At 54.1% G+C, this 21579-nt stretch overlaps 10 protein-coding genes across 10 annotated transcripts; 4 read left to right on the forward strand and 6 right to left on the reverse strand.

The window, feature by feature from the left end:
- Positions 1 to 450: 450 nt before the first annotated feature.
- MYCGRDRAFT_63560 (uncharacterized protein) lies at positions 451 to 2705 on the reverse strand (the record flags this gene model as incomplete). Its single annotated transcript, XM_003848624.1, has 6 exons — positions 451 to 794; positions 846 to 1063; positions 1119 to 1745; positions 2118 to 2212; positions 2293 to 2318; positions 2344 to 2705. Coding segments are annotated over 6 exons (1476 nt in total), but the record flags the coding sequence as incomplete, so codon positions are not given.
- A 630-nt stretch (positions 2706 to 3335) lies between these two features.
- MYCGRDRAFT_96554 (uncharacterized protein) lies at positions 3336 to 4991 on the reverse strand (the record flags this gene model as incomplete). The annotated part of the gene is made up of 4 exons (XM_003848623.1): positions 3336 to 4290; positions 4343 to 4536; positions 4632 to 4886; positions 4938 to 4991. The coding sequence occupies 4 exons, from the start codon at positions 4989 to 4991 to the stop codon at positions 3336 to 3338; spliced, it is 1458 nt and encodes a 485-aa protein (XP_003848671.1).
- Positions 4992 to 5828: 837 nt separating this feature from the next.
- Positions 5829 to 6445, forward strand: MYCGRDRAFT_96555 (uncharacterized protein; the record flags this gene model as incomplete). The annotated part of the gene is made up of 2 exons (XM_003848270.1): positions 5829 to 6048; positions 6213 to 6445. The coding sequence occupies 2 exons, from the start codon at positions 5829 to 5831 to the stop codon at positions 6443 to 6445; spliced, it is 453 nt and encodes a 150-aa protein (XP_003848318.1).
- A 197-nt stretch (positions 6446 to 6642) lies between these two features.
- On the forward strand, positions 6643 to 7391 carry MYCGRDRAFT_106098 (uncharacterized protein; the record flags this gene model as incomplete). Its single annotated transcript, XM_003848271.1, has 2 exons — positions 6643 to 7121; positions 7179 to 7391. Coding segments are annotated over 2 exons (648 nt in total), but the record flags the coding sequence as incomplete, so codon positions are not given.
- Positions 7392 to 8540: 1149 nt separating this feature from the next.
- On the reverse strand, positions 8541 to 9395 carry MYCGRDRAFT_50056 (uncharacterized protein; the record flags this gene model as incomplete). The annotated part of the gene is made up of 1 exon (XM_003848622.1): positions 8541 to 9395. One exon carries the CDS (start codon positions 9393 to 9395, stop codon positions 8541 to 8543), a length of 855 nt encoding a protein of 284 aa, XP_003848670.1.
- Positions 9396 to 9772: 377 nt separating this feature from the next.
- Positions 9773 to 13939, forward strand: MYCGRDRAFT_111215 (uncharacterized protein; the record flags this gene model as incomplete). Its single annotated transcript, XM_003848272.1, has 1 exon — positions 9773 to 13939. One exon carries the CDS (start codon positions 9773 to 9775, stop codon positions 13937 to 13939), a length of 4167 nt encoding a protein of 1388 aa, XP_003848320.1.
- A 718-nt stretch (positions 13940 to 14657) lies between these two features.
- Positions 14658 to 16055, forward strand: MYCGRDRAFT_76753 (uncharacterized protein; the record flags this gene model as incomplete). The annotated part of the gene is made up of 2 exons (XM_003848273.1): positions 14658 to 15069; positions 15133 to 16055. 2 exons carry the CDS (start codon positions 14676 to 14678, stop codon positions 16053 to 16055), a joined length of 1317 nt encoding a protein of 438 aa, XP_003848321.1.
- A 111-nt stretch (positions 16056 to 16166) lies between these two features.
- Positions 16167 to 17488, reverse strand: MYCGRDRAFT_101551 (uncharacterized protein; the record flags this gene model as incomplete). The annotated part of the gene is made up of 3 exons (XM_003848621.1): positions 16167 to 16375; positions 16436 to 17007; positions 17075 to 17488. 3 exons carry the CDS (start codon positions 17350 to 17352, stop codon positions 16167 to 16169), a joined length of 1059 nt encoding a protein of 352 aa, XP_003848669.1.
- A 317-nt stretch (positions 17489 to 17805) lies between these two features.
- On the reverse strand, positions 17806 to 18581 carry MYCGRDRAFT_49444 (uncharacterized protein; the record flags this gene model as incomplete). Its single annotated transcript, XM_003848620.1, has 2 exons — positions 17806 to 18449; positions 18509 to 18581. The coding sequence occupies 2 exons, from the start codon at positions 18579 to 18581 to the stop codon at positions 17806 to 17808; spliced, it is 717 nt and encodes a 238-aa protein (XP_003848668.1).
- A 1810-nt stretch (positions 18582 to 20391) lies between these two features.
- MYCGRDRAFT_63574 (uncharacterized protein) lies at positions 20392 to 21107 on the reverse strand (the record flags this gene model as incomplete). Its single annotated transcript, XM_003848619.1, has 4 exons — positions 20392 to 20759; positions 20867 to 20879; positions 20937 to 21006; positions 21068 to 21107. 4 exons carry the CDS (start codon positions 21105 to 21107, stop codon positions 20475 to 20477), a joined length of 408 nt encoding a protein of 135 aa, XP_003848667.1.
- Between the last annotated feature and the right edge of the window lie 472 nt (positions 21108 to 21579).

Genomic DNA, 21579 nt, shown 5'->3' on the forward strand with positions numbered 1-21579 from the left:
GACGGGAAGAGAATTGTTGTCGCCAGTTCCACGGAGTTCCGGCGCGAGCATTGTTTCATCGAGGAGGGTGGGGAGGACGGAGTGAGTGGAAGCGGCGTTGAAGGGAGCGGGCTGTTGGGCGGGCAGTAAATTATTGTTGTGGTATGCGGTGGACTCGGGATGGTTTTGGGGTGGATTTGAAGTGGTGGCGAAGGTCGTCTGGTGATGGCGTTCGGGAGCATGCTTTTCGGGAATGTTCTTGCGGGCGAGACGGTAGATGGAAAGAGGGTTGAGGATGTAGTCTGGCGCGCTCTGAGCTGGAGTGCCTGGTTGAGACTGAGTAGTGTCGTCGTGATCGTTCGTATCGTCGGGCTCTGCGGTATTGGCGTATGGGTCTTCTGTGATGAAGACTTGGCTTGCTTGCTGACCGGCAGCTTCGATGCCGACCTTTTCGAGCATGGTATCCGCGGCTTTGGAGAGAGGCCCGGCAGCGGCATACATCGAGCGCATTATTTTGAGTGCCTTGACATTGTCTCGAACGTGAGGAATCGTCTCAGCCATGAGTGCTTTGCTTGTGTCCAATGATGGATCGATGAGTTGGGTGAGGTAGAAGAGCATGATCTTGCACGAGTCGTAGAGGACGGTTGGGAGCCAGGAGTCGGCGATGGCATGAGGTCCGTGGCGGAGTGCCTCGGACATTATCGTTGCCAGACTACGGGCGTGACCGAAGAGGGTGAAACGAAGTTTGGCGAGGAAGTTGGACTGCTCGGGAGGGAAGATGAAGGCGGATCGCAGACGATATAGACCAGGGGCACCTATCATTATTATCAGCATGCGTTCGTTGAGAAGAGCGGATCCATCCTCACCTATGCGATACAAGTCGCACATTGTTTGATGGTATGCGTAATGCAAAGCACACAGCGCACCAACCTGTGAAGTCTCCTGGCGGATGTACAGAGTCGTGGGCGTAAATTGGAGATTGGCGGGAAGATTGTCGTACCAGTCTCGCAATTCTGCATCGAGCTGAGCAAATTCCGAGTCCGGCAGCCAAGGCAGTTTCGCGGTATCAAGGTGTTTAATGTATCTGCGAGGTCCAGTTAGGCACAGATCATTGGGTTCCCAAATAGGAGCAGACTCACTTCAACACCTTCCGCCTCGTTGCGATATGCCTCAAATAGAACGCCGTCATTCCCATAGAGTCCTGCGGATACGACGGCAGCAACTCCTGCGGGAGAAACTTCAGCATCTGTCCGGGCTCGAGCGTCTCGGTGATGCAGGGCTCCTCCAATGTAAAGTTCCTCTCGTTGCAAGGCAGCTGAATCTTGATATCCGCCTCATCGATCAACGTCAACTGATCGATACCGCTTCCAACCAACGAGTCAGTGATATAACAGCACCACATCAACCTCCGTCTGGACTCCTTGACACTAGCAGAAGGTCCACTTCCCGCCTCTCGACACAGCACATCCGTCGAATGCTCCAAATTTATCTGCAAAGCCTGTGCCATTCTCGCGGTGATCGAGCTCAACATGAATGCGTTCGAGTAGTTGCCCAGCCGAATTTCATAGTCGTGTAGCAAGACTGCCGCCATCAGGTTCTCCACTGAGATCCGGTCCAGTCTTGCAAGAATGATGTTCTGCGCTCGATCCGCCCAGAACTTGCCGGCATCTAGTGGATTGATCGGTAATGTCACGTTGCGACTCGTCTCGTACTCCACCGCGTAGAACAAAGCGCCCAGCGCACACACGACGTGTAGCAGCGGATTGCTGTCGTGCTTCTTATCAGCGTCGCTGTCCAGTCTTTGCAGGAATGTAGGCTTATGGAGGAAAGCGAAACATCGCAGGTGGTGCACATTGGCGAAGTATCGCTCGACCAGCACTCGCGTCCGGTGATGTTCTGGCAGGCGTGGGGACACCAGCCATGAGAGATCCTCTCCAACCCCGTTCGCAGAAATGGCGACTGGAGAAGCCAAGCCGAGGCTTCCTGTAGGCGTCGTAGCGGAGTCCAGTCTTCGGGAAGGACTACGGGTTTCGGTGCTGTAGTCGTTCAGCGAAGGTGATGCAGGTCCGCTGCTTGCGCCAGATGGCAGGACGACCCTTTGTTTCCACGCTGGCTCCGTTTCGTCTTCGTACGCGCACCTCAGTGCCTTCTCTCGACATCTGAGGCAGGCCGGCTTCTGACCAGAACACCGAGTCTTGGAAAGGCGGCACGCGGAGCAGGATCGGTACGTGCGCTTCCGTTTCAGTCCGGTGGTGGTAGCGGTAGGCGATGCAGCGGCGGATGCATACGCCGAGTGATTGCCGTTAGTATGACCATTTGAGAAGCTCGCATCTGCTCTGCTGGGTAAGATCTGATTGCCCGGACTGCCAGACGCGCCGGTTCCCGAGGAGGCGCAGATCAGGCCAAGTCGTTCGCAGTTGAAACAGCGTCCCGGCCGCTCGTCGCAGCGGACTTTACGCGCACGACAGGTATCGCATCCATGTCGTGACCGAGTGACTTTCCGCTGCGATGCAGGTTGGGAGTCTGTCATGTCCGACCCCGAGTGGTGACCGCCGTGTTGAGGAGGTGGAGTAAGCGACGACCCGAAAAGCTGGATTCCGTCTAGTTTGTTCTTGATAAGGAATCGCTTGGAGAAAACTCGGACAGGCCTGAACAAGCGCAAAGACGATTTCGGTCGGCGGTCGAGATGATCAAGGTCGTCTACGTGAGCGTACGTCGGTTTGTGCGCCGCTCCAGTTTGTTGTTGGAATATTATGCAAAGGAGACAGGTTGAGTGTGGAGTGAGAGAATATCCCGGCTAAAGACGGGTCCTCGGGCGCTAGTGAACTGTATACATCTCGGTCGGCACATGGAAGAAGAAGTTCACAAGATCTCTTATCACCTCCACGCCAAAAACAACGACAGCCGTAAACGCGGCCGGCTCGCAAGACATCCTGGAATGGTAGCATCGAAGGGGAATAATGGAGATACCACGCTCGACGCTGTGCCCGGCTACAGTCTGCTGCGACCGACTGCGAAGACGCTAAAGAGCCAACGTGCGCTCTCTGCTTACTCCACTTCACCGCTCTGCAGTCTGCACTGTCCACCAGTTCATCCCACTCTCCATGCACGAGACTTATCGGTCGATGTCATTGATCAGATACGTCTCCCCATCTCTGGCCTCAGGCATACTCCATCAGAGTTCTCCCGAGTCCTGTTGTCCCGCGGAAAAGGTTCCGATGCAGTCCTTGCGAGGAAAAGGGCGCCCGGAGTGCATCTGGCCGATGCGGCCATGTTCAAAGCGTTGCAGAGCGTACTCATTCATTCGGGTATCTGTTTGAGCCCCGATCGGAGAAAAATAATATCTCACCGCCCATCTACAACAACCAGATCCTCTCATTGCCTCCGACATCCCTTGTGCCAGCCGCATTCATCCTGCCATACAGTATCCTCAGCCCTACCGCTATAGCAGCTGTGGCGAAACTGCATGCCGCACAGACGAAGTTCCCTGTAGGATATCCGATTGCGGCCTCCTCCGGCCTCCAAATCCACTGCGCAATGATCTGACTCACACCAGCTGCACTGTTGTTGAGCGCTGTAGCGATACCCATACACGCGATCGCGGGAACATTGCAGGTGACCCACGCTGACAACGGTCCAGACGATGGGAACGCACCGCAAGCGCAGAGCATAAGGCATCCGTACCGAGCGAGGTAGGCGTCCGCAGGGAGTAGGCCGGCAGTGAGCCATCCAATACCACCGATCGTGGACGCCAGTGTGATGTGCCAGCCACGCATGTTGAAGCGGTCGGCGGACCAGCCAAGTGCAAGACAGACGCAGTAGCCGACAATCCATGGCGGAACGGTCATCAGCTGTGCACGGATGGAAGTGTAGCCCAGGCCGGAGACGATCGTAGGGCTGAAGAAGGTGAGGGAGCCGAGAGGCACGCAGTCTGTGAGATATGCAAGGTAGTGGGTCATCATCCTTGGGCTGAACGCTGTGGCGAGGACTTCCCTCCGCGAGGCATGCGCATTTGTGTACCCGCCGCCCTTGACAGCAATGCGATCTTGGATGTACTTCTTGTCATCGTCGTTGAGGAACTTGGCCCGTGCGGGATAGTCCGGCAGAAAGAACAAAACGGGCAAGACACAGATGACTGTCAACACTCCTTCGATGATGAAGAGCCAGCGGAAAGCTTCGAGACCTCCGTCGCCGTTGAGGTGTCCCACTCCGTAAGCAATGCATCCACCAAAGGCTCCGGCTGCGGTTGCGGAGGCAAGGACGAAGGCAATTCGGACGGAACGCTCCTCAACTGGGTACCAGAAGGTGATGCTGACATGTATTAGCATGTCTTCGTGGTCTGAAGTCGCCAACCAAAACTTACAGATAGACAATTCCAGGGAAGAATCCCGCCTCAAAGACACCGATGAGGAATCTCAGCACCGTGACTGTTGCGAAGTTTTGGACGCCAGCAAAGCCAATGGTGCAGACGCCCCAGGCGCCTAGCAGTGTGGCCAACCATATTGATGGCCGAACGTAACGCTTCATGATCCAGTTACTGGGTACCTCAAAAAGGGCCTAGTGAAAAGAACAACAGAGTCAGCAAAGTCTCCTACAGGCGCAGACATGCTCATGCCATGACTGCGACGCCTTCTGCAGTTGTGTGTACATACGTATGCGAGAGAGAAGAGCGAGACCGCAATGCGGTACTGCATCTGGCTCATACCCGTTTGTGACAGCATGTCATCTTTCGTTTCCTTGTTGAGTACCTTCGCATTTCCTATGTTGCCTCGATCGAGATAGTTGAGTAGATATACGAAAGCGCAGAGTGGGAGAATGCGGAGGTCCATCCTTCGAACAAGTTTTCGTGCTCGTGCCTTGTCTTCCACGAAGACGCCTTGCTCGTGGTAGATGGCATCTTGCTTTCCCTGTAGTTACATTAGACGTGTCGGCCGAGGAACAGCTCGAGGTCAACTTACCGACTCACCATCACTGATGGCGTCGACGTGCTCGACTTCCCGTTTGGTGTCCATTCTGTCTTTAGCTCGTTATAGGAACTGAAGCCCAACAGCAGAAGAGTGACAAAGAAAACAAGAAGACAAGCAAAGGACGTACAACCTACCTGGCTAATAGTTCAGCATCAACTCAATCATTGCAGATCTCCTCTTCTACGCCACGTTTTCGAGGTTCCGCTGCAGAAGGTCGTCTCCTCGCGTGGCGAGCTTCCCCATAGGAGGAGCTGATCGACGTGCGGAGAAGTGGGGTTTCCGGGGCAGGTTATCCGCTTTGGTGTGTTGGTGGAACCGAAAGTAAGGCAGAGGGGCAAATGTGAGCAAATGTGAGTGTTTTCCAATGCACTTTGTTGATGGAGTGAAAGCGAAGTCCAGCGTCGTCGGCGAGTATAGCCGATGGAGACGACTCCGAGCTGTCCTTTCGTCGAACGTGACATGCATGCAGGGCCTTGGTCTCAAAGACATTCTTTTGTTGACCGCGGGCTAAACCATGCTCGTCTAACGGCAGGATCGCTCTTGAAGTCGAGGGAGCTGGACCTCTCGACCGCGGGATGCAGATTGGCGGAGCAGAGCAAGGCATCGCCAGGTTGGATTTGTGCACGACTAAACTTGCGATGAGCTATAAAGCAACTCCATGCTTTATCGACATGACCCAGGCAGAGAAGTTCCGAGGATGTAGGATGGAGTGAGAGATGTCGACGCTGTTTCCCTCGAAAACGGAGCTGGGTCCAATCCATGCACGCCAAGGATTCAGCGTGTCCATTTCGCGTGAGTTCGCGTACGCGTTGCCGTTTGACCAATCTATCGCTCTCAACGTCTTACTGTCTCTTCTAATCTCACTGTTGTCAAGCCGCCAACATGTCCAGAGCGGCGATGCAATCGGCGGTCGCCGACCGAGATGCGGTAGCTTACCTCCAGACGCTCTCGATTCCTGAGATTCGTGCCACGGTCCGCATAACCGATGCGATGTGCGGCATGAATGCAGCAAGATCCACATTCAAGACCGACGAAGAACTGATCGGCTACCGTAACGACATCGTCCGTGATCTCAGGGATGGTCCACGGCAAGGTGGTGGAGGTGAGGTTCTCTCGGCCTATTCTTGGATTCGGAGGCACCCTACTGCTAGTCGTGGACAGGCTCCTCCTGCTAGCAATCGGCCCGCCAATGCCAGCTCGCTCGACTACAGCAGATTCGAGTCTCCGGCGATGTCCCCTGGCTAGACTTCGTACACGCCATGGTAGCCACTGGTTTTGAAGCCGAGAAACTCTACGGCCCAGTATGGAACTTCCGGCCGACGAAACTTGATGTCGAGCGAAGCATCCAGTTCCACGAACCCCATCCGAGCGGTAAGATTGCGTATCGGGTTTGTCGGGGGCATGGAAGGAGGTTGAACAGGGCGTATGGGTGGACTGGAGACAATTTCGTGGCAGAAGGAAAGAGTGCGGTGGCTTTGGGCGAGAAGCAGGTCAATTGAGACGGTACTTCTCGCCCACCACACCATTTTGAATACAGATGACGGATCATGGACGAGCGGGATATTCGATGTCCTCGGATCGGGTATATATCATGATTATGTCATCGTTCCGAGGTCGGCTCGCGAACGCAAGCTCCAACGACAACTCTTCTTCACTTTCAAACACATCAAGGCAAGATCTCGTCTCCCGGAAGACCGCAACCTCCATTCAAGCTGAATAATCTCAAAATCTGAACCGCTATGCCTTTCGCTACCGTCAAATCTCACCGCATCCACTATGTCGAATCCTCAGAACTCGGCTACGAGAACGACTCCAGCAAAGCCACGATCGTTATGGTCCATGGCCTCGGTTCCTCTCAGAACTTCTATGTCCCAACATTTCCCTCTCTAGCCGGGCATCGCTGTATTGCTCTGAGTACCTATGGCGCCGCACAATCGAAGTCAAATGGCGAGAAGCTCACATTGGAAGAACTGGCTGACGATGTCATTGGACTCATGGACCATTTGAAAGTCGAGAGAGCGATTCTAGCTGGGCACTCGATGGGAGGTCCGATGGTTCTGACCGTAGCGGCGAGGCACCCAGAGAGAGTGCTTGGTGTAGTTCCAATTGGGCCGGTGAACCCGAGTTCAATCAAGCCTGAGATGTTCACCAGTCGGATCGAGACAGTGCTGAAGGGTGAGACTTTATCAACTGGGTCCTTGACAAAGCCATGACTGACTCCACCGATGATAGATGGCATGGAACCCCTCGCCAACACCGTACCAAAAGCTGCGACCAACGCCAACAGCACCGGAGTGCAAAGAGCGATGATCCGCGAGCTGATAATCGGCCAGGACCCCAAGTCGTACGCTTCGCATTGTGAAGTCATTGTGAACGTGAAGGATCCTGGCTTCGGCTCGATCAAAGTCCCGGTGCTGCTGATTGCGGGTGATGAAGACAAGTCGGCGCCGTTGAAGGGTGTTCAGTATATTCATGAGCATCTGGGAAGTGAGCAGAAGGAGTTGAAGGTGTTGAAGGGCGTGGGCCATTGGCATTGCATCGAATCTGGAGATCAGGTTGGCAGCCTGATCAAGGACTTTGCGGCGAAGATTGCGTAGGATTTGATTCCTGCTCATCAGCCTACTTCAGTCTTTCAGTCTCGTTGGAAGGCGTTCCCAACGACAGCCTCTTTCCAACATTAGGTTCACTCCACACTATCCGACCTTCGGAACAAGCCAGCGACCATCACCATGCGTACAGCTTCCATCATCGCTCTTTGGTTTGGCAGCTCTTTGGCTGTCTCTGTAAGACGAGCTATGCAAGCATCGATGCTGGATGCTGATCGACGTCGTGCTAGCAATGCGTCAAATTCGCCGACAAGTTCCCCCATAGAACTTCGCTCGACGCTTCTTTGTACTTCAAACCGGGCCAGATTCGTCTGAATTCGAAAGACGGTGAGTCCGAATGGTGTGCAGGTAGCCCCGGCAGGGAAAATGGCTGTTGCATCGACTTCGACGAGTTGCCATCAGATAACGGCAAAATTTTCCCTCATTTCCGTCCGTGCCTTGAGGTAGGCTATCTTCCTTGGACACCATCTTCCTCTGACGGTCTCACGCATACTTGCAGGGTCGCGGTTGCAACACCCACGGGGCACTATGTGTGGACCAGCCGCTCACCAGGATGGCGTACTATGACTGCGAAACAGTAAGTTTGCCGACGGTCACCAGACCTGCCACAAATTTGCCTCGCCTGTATGGGTGTAGCTGACACTCGTACTTCTGGTGGTAGAACCACTCGTGCTAGAACCTCTTTGAGTACCGGACGGCTCAGTCAGCAAGTGGGCGACGGACGGCGTTCCGTTGGAGACGTCGCCGCGACACGCTCGCTTTGACGGTTGGTCGCGGGCAGATATTGGTGCCAATGGCCGTTGCTTTTGCTGGTGGATTCCTGTCTTCCAAGCATACTGTATCATAAACCTGAAGGACTCTCTCACACGAGTTCGCTCATTCGCTCCAATACCACATCTCAATCATTGAACACGCGGCACCATCGCGGAACCCGACGATGCGCAGTCGTCCTCAGCCGAAGTAGGATGAACGCTTCTCCCCTGCCATCTCACCGGTTGTACGGATCGACAAGTCCCTCGAACAGCCTGTCCCTCTTCGTGGTCAATCTTCTCAACCCCTCCCTAGCTCTCTCGACTTCTGCTCTCGCCGTCCTTGCATCAGCTGGTAAGTTCTGAAATGCTCGCAACTCTTCCTCAAGGACCTGCAAAGCCGCCTTCTGTTCTTCGACATCTCCCATTCGCTGTTGCACATGCTCAATACCAATACTCCTGGAACTGGTTTTCGAAGCACTCAGACGCTCCTCATACTCTGCGACCTTCGCTTTGAGATGCTTTGCGAGCCGCATCCACTCAGCCGTGTCTTCGACAATATCAGACGGCGCTTTGTAATCTTCACCTCGCAGGTCTTCGAGAAGTGCAGTGATCCGTCGCTGTTCCCGCTTCAAGGCTTCTAATTGCGCCTCAGCACGCTTGACCTGCTGCACAATCTCGAACTCCTCCACACCCAGACTCACTATCTCCTTGCCCAGCCTCGCCACGTCCCCACTCCCACAATTCAAAACCACGCCCATCTCAGCCAGCACGTCCAAGCTGTCCACTCCCTTCAATTCTTTCTCCACACCCTGCATCACCTCGCCTTGCAGTCCGTCCTGCTTTCTCCCAAGTGCCTGTAAAGCGGACTTTTGTACTCTCTCCACTGAAGCGCGCTGTTCGTCTGCATTTTCATTGAGATTTGCGAGTGTCAGGAGCGCTTGCAGGGTATCCTCGTTGCGCTCGAATGAAGGAATTCGTGAGCCATATCGTCGAGAGAGCCAGGCGTCTACGGCAGCCCAATCTTTGGCTTGTGCTTGTTGGGCGCGAGCTTTGGAAGGCGAGAAGAGTGCTGTCGCTGTCCAGTCGTCCATGTTTGCACTTTGAGATAGCTCCGGGAAGGAATGGTGCAATTTTTGTCAGATTTCTTGCTGAGAATACTCTGGTTTAATCAGGCACGGTGACTGAGATCTTGCGGCGTGGTTCCGCTCCAAACGCCTCCCAAGAGTCCGATTCTGATGTTGTTGTGTTGAAGTTGTTCGGCGCGTTCATCACACTAAGTCATTTAACCAAGCATTTTGGCACTGTCCCACGACTTTGCTTGCTCGGTAAAGGCGTAGACATGACTTTACCAAGACTAATTTATTGAAGCCGTCAGAAACATCATCACTCTCGACTCTCCACTTGGGAATTGACATCAGCCAGGACACTTCACTCTCCGGACGATTCGATCCCAACCCAATGCGAGACTATGTCCGCCAAAGCTGCCCTGAAAGCAGCGAAAGCGGCGTTGGATAATCAGCAATACGATACCGTCATCGAACAATCAAACCAAGCACTATCAACGGACCCTTCAAACTACTTTGCCAAACTGTTCCTTGGACGTGCCTACGAGAAACAAGGCAACTTTGACGACTCTGCCAAGAACTATCGCTCAGCAGCACAGTCAAAACCAGACGATACTCAAGGATGGCTGGGTCTTTGCAGTGTCTACGAGGCACAGGAATCGAGGAAGGTAGATGAGTATCGCGAAGCCGCTATCAGTGCGGCGCAAGTATTTGCTACAGCTGAGGATCGCGAACGCTGCCAAACGACATTTGATAAATTGAGGTCATTCACCAAGAAATATGGCACGCCGGAGCAGAACAAGAAAGTGTTGAAGGAGCAACTTCCAGGCAGTGTTCTGTACGAGTTTCTGGAAGGCAGAATTCCGCATCCGTCGCATACATTCACGCGGCTAGCAGAGTTGATCGAGGATGAGGAAGGGAAGTTCATCTCGAAGGAGATTGCAGAGCGGAGGACGAGGATCGGTGCGAGGGTGGGACAGGTCACTCTGGATGTCAAGCGGGAGGTGTTCCGGACGAGCGAACTGGAAGAAGTCTATCAACAGATCATCAATTGGGCCAGCGATGATGAGATCAGAAGACAGTACGAGGAGAAGCTACTTGAACGGGCTTATGAGACGCTGACTGTTTTGCCAATGGAGGAGAAGGCTGCGAAGCTTGATCAAGTTCTGACTCTTGCTGAGGGCATGGTCATCATCCACCATCCTTTTCGACTAGCTTGGGACCTGGTCCTAGAGTCACGAGACATGGATGAACTAAGAGATCTGGATGCTGGAATTCTGCGAGAGTACGTCAAAGTGTTCCCAGATGGCGGACTTGCCAGGATCATGAAGGGTTGGTTGACGAGCGAGTTGTCTCCATTCCCGCCGCCGCCAAAGTCCGAAGATGACGACGAGAAGGATGACATCTTCAAGCCCATGACTTCAGAAGATCGACTACTCCTCTTAACGGAAGGCCTTGCTGTTGCAGAGCAGTCTCCGCTTGCGCATCGCCTGGTCGCAGACTACTATCTCCACATCGAGGAGCATCAAAGCGCAGCCGACACCTCTCGTTCCGGATTGCAGACCGTGCAGACTGAGGGTAACAAGCTCGGTCTTGCATTCCAGAACACCAAAGATGCCCTCAATTCAGTCTTGGCAACATCTCTGGTCCACCATCAGGCTCCGCGAAACCATCCCGAGGCAAAGCGACTGTTCGAAGCGATTCTCCAACGGAAACCGAAGTTCACAGCAGCACTAATCGGCCTAGGCTTGATCATGGAAGAGAACGAGGACTATCAAGACGCCATTACATTTTTCACCCGAGCTCTGGAAGAAGATAAAGGCAATGTCCGCGTGGGTACAGAGCTTGCTTGGTGTAGAGCACTAAGCGGTGATTTCTCGCGGGCGGCCGAAGAGCTTGAAGACTTCCTCCAGCTCATCCGAGCGGATGATCCTCGGACCAGAGATCTGCGAGCGCAGACTTTGTACCGCATAGGAATATGCTTGTGGGAAATGGACACTTCGAAAGCTGCCCGCAAAGACAGGACTGGTGCTTACTCTCGCTTCATTGCTGCGATCAAGACGAACATCAACTTTGCGCCGGCATACACAAGTCTCGGAATCTACTATGGCGACTACGCCAAAGACAAGAGGCGAGCACGGCAGTGCTTTCAGAAAGCGTTCGAGCTGTCTCCCGCCGAGGTATCCGCCGCAGAAAGGCTAGCCAGGACATTTGCTGATCAAGGCGACTGGGAAATTGTAGAGGTCATCGCTCAGCGAGTGGTCGACTCAGGTCGCACTCGTCCACCTCCAGGCTCCAAGAAGAAAGGCATCAGCTGGCCGCACGCCGCCCTTGGTGTGGTACAAATGAACAAGCAGGAGTACCAGAAATCCATTGTATCGTTCTTGGCTGCACTCCGAATCAGTCCGGACGAGTATCAACCTTACGTCGGCCTGGGAGAGAGCTATCACAACTCTGGGAGGTACAACTCGGCGCTTCGAACATTCAACTATGCTCTGGAACCGCACGACAAGGTGGAGTTGAAGATCACTGGAGAGAGGTGGTTTGCCAAGTACATGCTTGCCAACGTCCACCGAGAGCTGGGTGAGTTTGAGGAGGCGACGCAGGGCCTGCTGCATGTCTTGGAGGAGCGACCAACCGAATTTGGTGTGCTCATGTCGTTGCTGCAGACACACGTGGAGCATGCGTGGCGATGTGTCGAGACTGGTCTGTTTGGTAGAGCCGTGCAGAGTGCGAAGGATGCCATTGAGATTGCGAAGAAGATTGCAGAGGGAAACACGAACGCTTTCAACATGTGGAAGGCGGTAGGAGATGCATGCTCGATCTTCTCTTGGGTGGGAAGTGCGAACGAGGAATTCCCCGAGGATGATCTGCGGACTCTACTTGACACAAGTGCAGCTGCAGAGGTGTACGAGTCGCTGGCAGACGTCGATCGGGTTTCGCTGGAGGCGCTGAAGAAGTCCGCGACGAACGGCACCACAGCATCGCCTACAGCGCTTCCCAAGCCGATGGTCGCCTCAATCCTCGCATTCAAGCGAGCAATTCACTCTTGCTCACATGAGATCAACGCTCAAGCCGTAGCGTGGTATAACCTTGGATGGGCCGAACAACGTGCCCATGCGATCAGCGACGCCAAGACCGGCAAGAAGTACAGCAGCGCGGCCGTCCGCTGTTTCAAGCGTGCGATTGAGCTCGAAGCAGGCAACGCGGAGTTCTGGAACTCGCTTGGCGTGGTCACTACCACCCTTAATCCGGCCATCGCACAGCACTCATTCGTCCGCTCTCTTCACCTCAACGAACTGAATGCCAAAGTTTGGGCCAACCTCGGCGTCCTCTACCTACTGCAGAACGACATGGAACTTGCCCACCAAGCATTCGGCCGTTCACAGAGCACAGATCCAGACTACGCTCACGCATGGATGGGAGAAGGTCTCATCGCTCTGCTCACCGGTGACTCGTCTCTGGCCCTCAGCCACTTCACTCACGCTTTTGAGATCTCTGATTCGACATCCCTCCTCGTCAAACGGCACTACGCCCTCTCGACATTCGACTACCTACTCACCTCTCCGTCCTCCTCCAACGACCTCACGAAGCTCATTCAGCCGCTCTTCGCCCTCTCCCAGCTTATCACTCAGTCTCCCCACGACCTCCCCTTCCGCCACCTCTCTGCCCTGTTCCTCGAACGAGTGGGCTCCCATCTTAATGCGATCGAAGTTCTTACATCTCTTTGCAACGACGCAGAAGCCGAATACGAGACGACCGAGTCTGATGCGGCTCTTGCACGTTTTGCGCAAGCGAAAGCAGATCTCGCGCGGAACCAACTCGCAGCGAAATCTTTCTCCAATGCAGCAGAAAGTGCAGAGACAGCCCTTGACCTTTCGTCTGACGCAGATAACTCCGGTCTTGACGCCGACTCACGAAGGAAGCTCCGTCTATCTGCGCATCTTACTGCTGGATTAGCGTTACATAACGAGGGAAAGATGGGTGAAAGTGTCAGCATGTTCAAGGCCGCACTGGAGGAGAGCAGCAACGATCCAGACGTTGTATGCTCGCTTGTCCAAGTCCTCTGGGCGCAAGGAGGTTCGGATGAGAAAGCTGTCGCAAGGGAGCAGTTGTTCGAATGTGTGGAAAAGTCACCTGAGCATGTCGGTGCCGTGACGCTCTTAGGTGCTATCGCTGCGCTGGACGATGATCAAGATACTGCTGCAGCTGTGAAGGACGACTTGATCGTGCTACGGACGAAAGATGGTCTCTCGACGAAGGACATTTCGGGCATTGAGACGTTGCTTTCCTCATTGGCAGCTTTGTCGCCCGGATCCGAGGCAGACTCTCTCACTGAGGCGCAGGCATCGATCCTGCTTCGACCAAATGACCCGCAGGCCTGGACGAACCTAGCAAACCTTTCGGGAGAGGCTACGGCTGCCGAGATGGCGTTGAAGACGGCTGCAAAAGCTGTTCCGCCAAGCGGCGATATGCAGGCCAGCGACTTGAGTCTCGCTTTCAAGGGTGTGGGCACACTTGGTGATTCGCAGAGAGGGAGGGTGCTCGCACCGTGGGTTGGTGGACAGTGATCCATCCAGCAACAGAGCTGTGGTAATGCTGATCCGGCAAGGAATCACAATACTAAAAAGATGTCGATAGATAACAGATCCATGGTCTCAGTCCTGGACGTTCAAGGCACAGCGTCGGCCCCGAAAAGATATGGACCCACATCGACTTCACGATGATGCCAAAGTTGAAAATTCGTCGGGCTTTTCGCGGTGTTATCATCTCCACAACATCCCAGCTCGTCACACAAAGGTCACTCGCAGATAGGCTCGTCTGCGAAAACTGCCTGCGAACTCGCCACATCTAGGGAATGTTTCCCTGCTTGTGGCAAGGTAAGACCGTGGTATGTGCAAGGTACTGCTATCATCAGACGTGCATCATTGACATCGCTAAGATGCTATATCACTCTTTCTCCTCCCTCGCCGTCCTCCGCACTGTTTAACACTGACTCTTCCGCGCTTCCGCGGTCAATTTCAGCTTCATTCAAGATTTCCAGACATACAATTCGACCCGAACAATTGGGATTGAATCACGTATCGCACTGAATCCATCAAACCCCTCTCCATCTCCATCAAAATGTCCCACCGCCCTCCAAACGCCCCTCGAAAGTCTACGATGCGTTCGACTCGCACGAACAAGACGTCCAATACAGCCCACAACCTCGCCGGGCCACCCTCTCGTCCTCCACTTCCTCGCACCGACAGGACGGATGCTCATAATACCTACTACGCACAGGGCTATCGCGCTCTGAACCCGCTGATGGAGAATAGCGAGCCACGGCCAAGCTTTTCTCTCGCGAGGACTTTTCCGCATCAAGTCAGATGGGGAGCTGGGAAGAAGACTGGTAGTCCCAAGACTGTCGAACAGGCGGAGAAAGGTGAGACGCAGACGGCGCCGTGGGATAGGGAGGACGAAGTAGAGCAGGCGGCTGCAGCGGGTGAGGACGCTGAATGGGATGTCGGAGATGAGGCAGTGGAGTCTGAAACGAGTACGCAGGTTGATCGACTGTCACAAGCCGGGAGGGATGTCGAGGAGGGAGAGAATGATGACACACCGGAAGTGCAGCATCGACGAGTCGACGCTTTTCGGAAAGATGGCGAGTGGGCTGGGAATGTAGCGGAGGAAGATACAGTCGAGGGCGATGCTGAGGATCGTGAGTCGTCTTCCATCCTCTGTCATAACCAGAATCGGACATCGCTGACCATCAGAATCGCAGACCCATTCAACCACTGGGCCCTCCTCCGCCTCCGCTTCCAACGCCCCCTGGCCGAATGGCTCGGAACCACAATTTACAGCTTCATTGGCATATCCGGCACTCTCGCCGTGCAGACCTCCTCACCATCCTCTCCCCTCACACCTCAATCCCAATACTGGACCTGGGGTTTCGCGACCATGCTGGCGATCTACATCTCCGGCGGCGGGTCCGGCGCCTTTCTCAATCCAGCTTTGACGATCCTGTTGTCGGTCTTTCGAGGCTTTCCCGCCCGCCGTGTGCCGACATACATCCTCGCACAAATACTCGGCTGCTTCACGGGCGCTCTGCTCGCGTTCGCGGTCTATCGAGATGGCATACTCATGTTGTCGGAAGATGGAGTTCTTAGCGCGGAAACGACTGGTACGGCGTTTTACACGCAGCCGAAAGAGTGGATGGGGAATGGCAGTGCTTTTCTGACCGAGTTGCTGGGAACGGCTGTCGTGGGGATCTCAATACTTGCCCTAGGAGACTCGGGCAATAGCCCACCTGGAGCAGGAATGCACGCCTTCGTTATAGGTCTGCTCATCACGACTGCGACGATGGCGTTGGGACAGGGTACGGGAGGATGTTTCAATCCAGCGAGAGATCTGGGACCGAGGTTGGCGACTATGGTCGTGGGGTACAATCGTGGCATGTGGAGTGCGCGGGATTGGTGGTGGATCTGGGGAGCTTGGGGAGCGACTGTGACTGGAGCATTGCTCGGAGGCTTCGTGTATGATGTATGTGTTTTCAAAGGCGGAGAGAGTCCGGTGAATTATTCGTGGAGAAGATGGAAAGTCGAGGGGTTGAAGGAAGAAAAAGTGTGGACGGAAAGACTTGGGATGAGGAGGAAGACCAAAGATCTGCAGAAAAGGTTGGAGGAGGGAGCAGTTGAGAAGGAATAAGAGAGCAATTCTGTCGTTGCTGTGGAGCTGATGCAGTCTGAGACGGCTTTATACCCTAAGATGAGATGTACGAGACCACGACCTGAAGAATTGTCAGCAGCGTCCCTGATGTCAACTCGCAGCCATACTCACCTTCTTCGCGCTTACGCCCTTCTTCTGCGTGTCTAAGCCCAGCTGCACGCTCCTCAAGCCCTCTCCAACAATCTTCGGATCCGGCTTCGGCACAATTGCCCCCTTCTTGTCCGACTTGAGCGCCTTGGGCAAGAAGTCTCGCCAGATGTATGGTCCGACTTCATTGCTGAAGATGTCTGTGGCGCTGACTACAGCTTTGATCAGCATGAAACCACTTTTGCAAACGATCCTCGGCTAGATTGACTTACTAGCCTTGACTCTCACTTCTCCCGGAATGCCCTTTTCTGGCACACCCCTGACAGTAACAACCACCGCCTTTCCCTCCGCCTTTGCCGCAATCCTCGCACAAGCCTCCACCGCTCCGTCCGCGCCGACAGCATGGAACACGCCCGCTAGCGCCTTGCCCTCGAGATACTTCCCGACCTGCTTTTCGACATCATTCTCGTGATAGTCGAAGACTTCCTTCGCACCCAGATCCTTGCAGTAGTTGAAATTCGCAGGGCTGGCTGTGGTGATGACCTCCACGCCGGACGCAACGGCTAGTTGAATGGCGCAGCTACCGACGGAGGAAGAGCCACCCCATATCAGAATTGTCCGATGAAGAGGCTTGGGCTCGTCGGTCGTGGGGAGTGGGAGTGAGAGGTAGCCTTTCTGGTACAGACCAGCGCTGGCGGTTGACACGCCCAATGGCAATACAACACCGGCGGACGAGCGGATCTTGGAGGGTAATTCCGCTACTTGGACCGCCGGGACAACAACGAATCTTTGAAAAGCGCCTGTTGCACCTGATGGAAGGTCTGCGTTGGAGCGAGTGCAGTGTCTTCAACACGGTTGAATTTCGTTAGCAAATATATCGCAACAGATCGGAGATATGATACACCACTCACGCGATAACCCTCGTTCCGATCCTGAAATCCTTCACATCGTCTGCGACTTCCACTATCTCTCCCGCCACATCTGAGCCGAGGATCGTCGGATACTGAAGCTTGAATAGATCTGAGTCCTGTAAGATCCAGTCGATGGGGTTGACGGCGACGTCGTAGACTTTGATCACTACATGGCCTTTGGGAGGCTTCGTGTACGGAGAGTTGCTGACCACGAGAGGCCTTTCTGTAGCATGTAGGATCCAGGCAGCCGCGTTCTTCGGGGAGAAGACAGTCGCCATACTGGAGTTGTGCTCTTCGTCGCAGTGTATTTGAGCCGAGTTTGTGTGGAAGAACGCTTGTGAGATGCGCCCTGTGCTTGAATTGACGGCAGCAGACGGTCAGATCCTGTCGTGTTCCGGGAATGTGATGTTGTAAGTTGTGTCAATGACGAGGTGTTGTCCATGTCGAGGTCGAAGTGTGGCGGGAGCTGTAGGTATAGAGCTCCAAGTCGTGCCTGCATATGAGGGGCAATATCGTCAGGCTGCAGGATGAAACAACCTTGTGGAATACATCCAAAAGAAGTCACGCACCTCATACAAGTCGAGCTGTGTAGGTCTATAAATCTCCATCAACGTATCATCGTCACGTACAGCATGTGAATACAATGCCGTTGGTTCAACACCACCCATACTGACCACGCCGACAAATCGCCAACTGTCCCTTCGAACTCACCTCTCCGCCCTCCCTCCACCTCACAACTTCCCAACCCCCTCATCGACAAAAATCTCACTACTCCCCGGCGCATACCCTCCCGCCACAGCAACAACCCCATCTCCACCCTCCTCCACCAAAAAGCACTCCTCCTCATCCTCTCCATCCTTGAACCTGAACACCCTCGCCTCAGCATTCTTCCACCCATGCCCATTCGGCCCTCTCTCATTCGCCGTAATCCGCCTCAACACATCTCCATGCGCGACCAGAATAATACACTTCTCCGGACGCTTCCTCAACCACTGCCTCACCCACCTCGCTCGCTCCGTCAAAGCCTGCTCATCCGCGGCCCAGAATCCTTGCTTGGAAGTCCAGTCGTCCGTCAAATTTTCAAAGTTGAATTCCTGGAACTCCGGGTCCGCGGAGAGGGTTGCGGCGGAGGAACCGGTGTCGCAGGGAAAGTCGTTGCATTCTTGGGCTTGAGGGAGGGTGATGACTTTGCCGAGGCCGCCGAGACGGTCGATGGTGGGCTTGTAGCCTAGGTAGGTTGTTTGCAGGGTGCGTTTGAGTGGGGAGGAGACGACTAGATCGACTTCGGAGAGGAGGCCTGGTGAGGTCGAGTTGATTTGGGTGGAGAGGGAGGATGCTTGTTTCCGGCCGAGAGGTGTGAGAGGTGCGTCGGGGACTGGAGGAGAAGGTTAGATCATGGACCTGGTAGAAACCATCCGGCGATAGGGAACTCACTGGTATAATCAAGGTCGACATTGTGCTCGGCCTGGGCATGGCGAGTGAGGATGATGCGGGAGTTGGGAGCCATGGTCGCTGAGAGTGGATGATGTGCAAAGAGAAGTCTGAGCGGAATTTGGAATCAACAAAGCTTTTCTACCTTATCTTCTAATCTAGAGTGACAATAGATATGATGGAGTGTTGCACTGTGACTCCAACGATGAAAAATGTTGGTCGTGACGTAGTTCTGATTGACAAGGGTCATTCACCGTCGGCAATTCCGAATAGGCAATTCCGCTGTGTCTGTCACATGCAAATACTGCAATTAATTGAGTGAACGCATGGAGGATTGATGGTACATGCTGTCAAGTGATGAGATTGCCATATGGAGTTGAACACGTCTCGGCAATATGGGGACAACGCGGGCAGAGTGGACAATGCATCGATCGGCAGAGTAGCATGTCAACGTATCCATGAACTGAGCAAAGCGCCAGCGCACATGTAGTACAGGCACCCATATTGCTGGCAACGAGAACAATCATCCCAAATCGTAGGGATTGGAAGATCGCTGCCAATATGCGATGTCAGATCAGGCAAGCGGCCTCAAGGAACGGCATGATCAAGAAGACTGCTCTCACAAACTTCAATAACGACCGGGCTGACATGCTCCTAGCGATGTCAACGTGAGAACTCAATTCTTGCTTGAATGACATCCTCTATAATGGGCACATGCCTTGCGTTCGTGGCGACGGCGCGGCCCTTCATTCGACACTGTTGGAGTCGAACGTTCGAACAAAGAAGACTAATCACACAAACTTCAATAACGACCGGGCTGAATTGCTCCTAGCGATGTCACAACGTGAGACCTCACCTCTTACTTTATTGACACTCCATGAACGGGAACATGCCCTTGCGATCGTGTCAACGACGCGGCCCTTCATTCGACAATGTTGAGTCGAATGTTCGAGCATACTCTCTTTTTGCAGGGAAGCCTTTGAGACAAACCCCACATGGCCCTCACGATCGTTGCAAGGGCCCTTGATATTCTCCTCATCGTCCTGGTTTAGGGCAGGTTGGACTCATTTCGAAGCTGACATCACGCTTTCATGGTCCGTGGTGTGACAGTCCGTCGTGGACAGTGATGGTGGCACCTCCAGGGGATACCAGCTCCCAGAGTCCGGACTGAGGATAGGTCTACATAAAGGAGAGCAGTGCCTCGAGGTTTCACCGTCCTCAAAATCTCAAATCACCACCAACAAGAAGGAAAACATCATCATCCAACTCTTCTTCACCCAACATGCAGTTCACAACGCTCTCCCTCTTGGCCACCCTCGCCGCTCTTGGCCTTGCCCAGGACAACGTCTGGGAAATCGACACCTACGACAACCAGTGCGACGAGGACAAAAAGTGCGCCTACCTGTTCAAATTCAGCAGCAAAGGCAGCAAGGACACGCCCGACTTCGCAGCCCAGTGCGAAGGACACACCGGCTACTCCGACACGACCCTGCGGCCATGCTCGATCATTCCGGGAGTGTCGGGCGACAACGTGAAAGGCGCATCGGCTTACTACGCCCAGCTTCCGCCGTCCAAGTGGAACGACCAAGGCAAATCCGAACTGAAGGTGACGCTCGACTTCGATGATCAGTGAGTTGTTTTTCCGCTTTGTGTGTTTCGCTTCTGGAGAACGATGTCTGACTGAGGTGGTACAGGCATTGGGAGGCTGAGCACCACGGACCCTACGATGAGTATGACCATGGCGATTACTTCGACGTCACCCCGGAACGTGCTTGAAGAAGGTCCAGAGCTGGAACAAGGTCCGAGTCGTGGATCATTCGGATGGAATGTGTGTCGTGGGAGGAAGATTCGGAGGATCCCATGGTCATCGGGAGAGACATGCAGGTGGACGTAGATACCTTCATACATTCACATGGCAATCTTGAGTCGTTCAATCCCTACCGCCCAGTCATTTGTCCACGTTCCCTCCTCACATCTTACTCTTGATCTCCTCCGCCAACTTCTTCAACCTGTCCATATCGCCCTTCAACATCGGCCATCCAATCCCAAGTCCCTGCGTCTCGTCCGGCTTCGGAATGACATGGAAATGTACGTGATCCACCTCTTGATGTGCGAGTCGGCCGTTATTCTGCAGGATGTTGTAGTTCTCGGAGCCTTGAGCGGAGGCAATCTTCTTGGCGACGGGCAGTAGTTCGGAGAGATCGGCGTCGGGAATGTCGGTGAGCTTTGCGCCGTGGTGTTTGGGGATCACGAGCTGCGAATCGAAGCACGGTGTCAGCGGGAAGGGGTTGTAGGAGCATGACGGGATGCGAAGGTGGGTTGAACGAGGTCCATCAAGGTCATGAGTTGGAGAGGTCGTACCGCGTGGCCGTAGCTATCACTCTGTCAGCTCGAGGCCTTTCCGCGGTCATGGATCTACTTCGCTACTCACGCAAGAGGGTTGATGTCAAGGAATGCGAGAGTCTTCTCACTCTCGAACAGCTTCATCGACGGGATCTCTCCTGTAAGTAGGATGGTCAAGAGCTGTCTGGACGGAGAGTGAAGAGGAGCGAAACCACCTACCCTTGATGATCTTACAGAAGATGCAGGCGGCAGTGGACATGATTGCTGATCTGAGATGTGCTGGTATGGTGCTGGACGTTGTCTCACAAGTCAACATTCGTTGCTGCCGTCGCCAATGCTCTCGGGCTCCGATCAAGGCATCAACTCAGGCATCAACAAAGTGGAATTCCGAAAGGGACCTCAATTTATGCCGACTACCTGCCCTCGCCATGATCTCTACGAGGAGGCTATCCCATAACAGAGCAAAGCTTCAGAGGTCCAGTCCTACATTGTGATCGCCATGGCAGCTTGCTTGAGCTTTGCGTGAGCTCGTCAGCTTCTCCTGGTGCTTCCACATTAACCGAGGGGCCCGACCATTCCCAAGACTGCCATCGCACTCCGCTCGAGCTCCAACGAACAAGAGAGAATCCCGCCTCCAAGACAAATCCATTGCCTGAACTCGGCGCGATGACACGATTGCATACCATCGGAGAGCTCCAGCTGAGATATACAGCTCAGCCAGCCGCAAGATG

This window comes from Zymoseptoria tritici, chromosome 11 (genome assembly GCF_000219625.1).
Source record: "Zymoseptoria tritici IPO323 chromosome 11, whole genome shotgun sequence".
NCBI classification, from domain to species: domain Eukaryota; kingdom Fungi; phylum Ascomycota; class Dothideomycetes; order Mycosphaerellales; family Mycosphaerellaceae; genus Zymoseptoria; species Zymoseptoria tritici.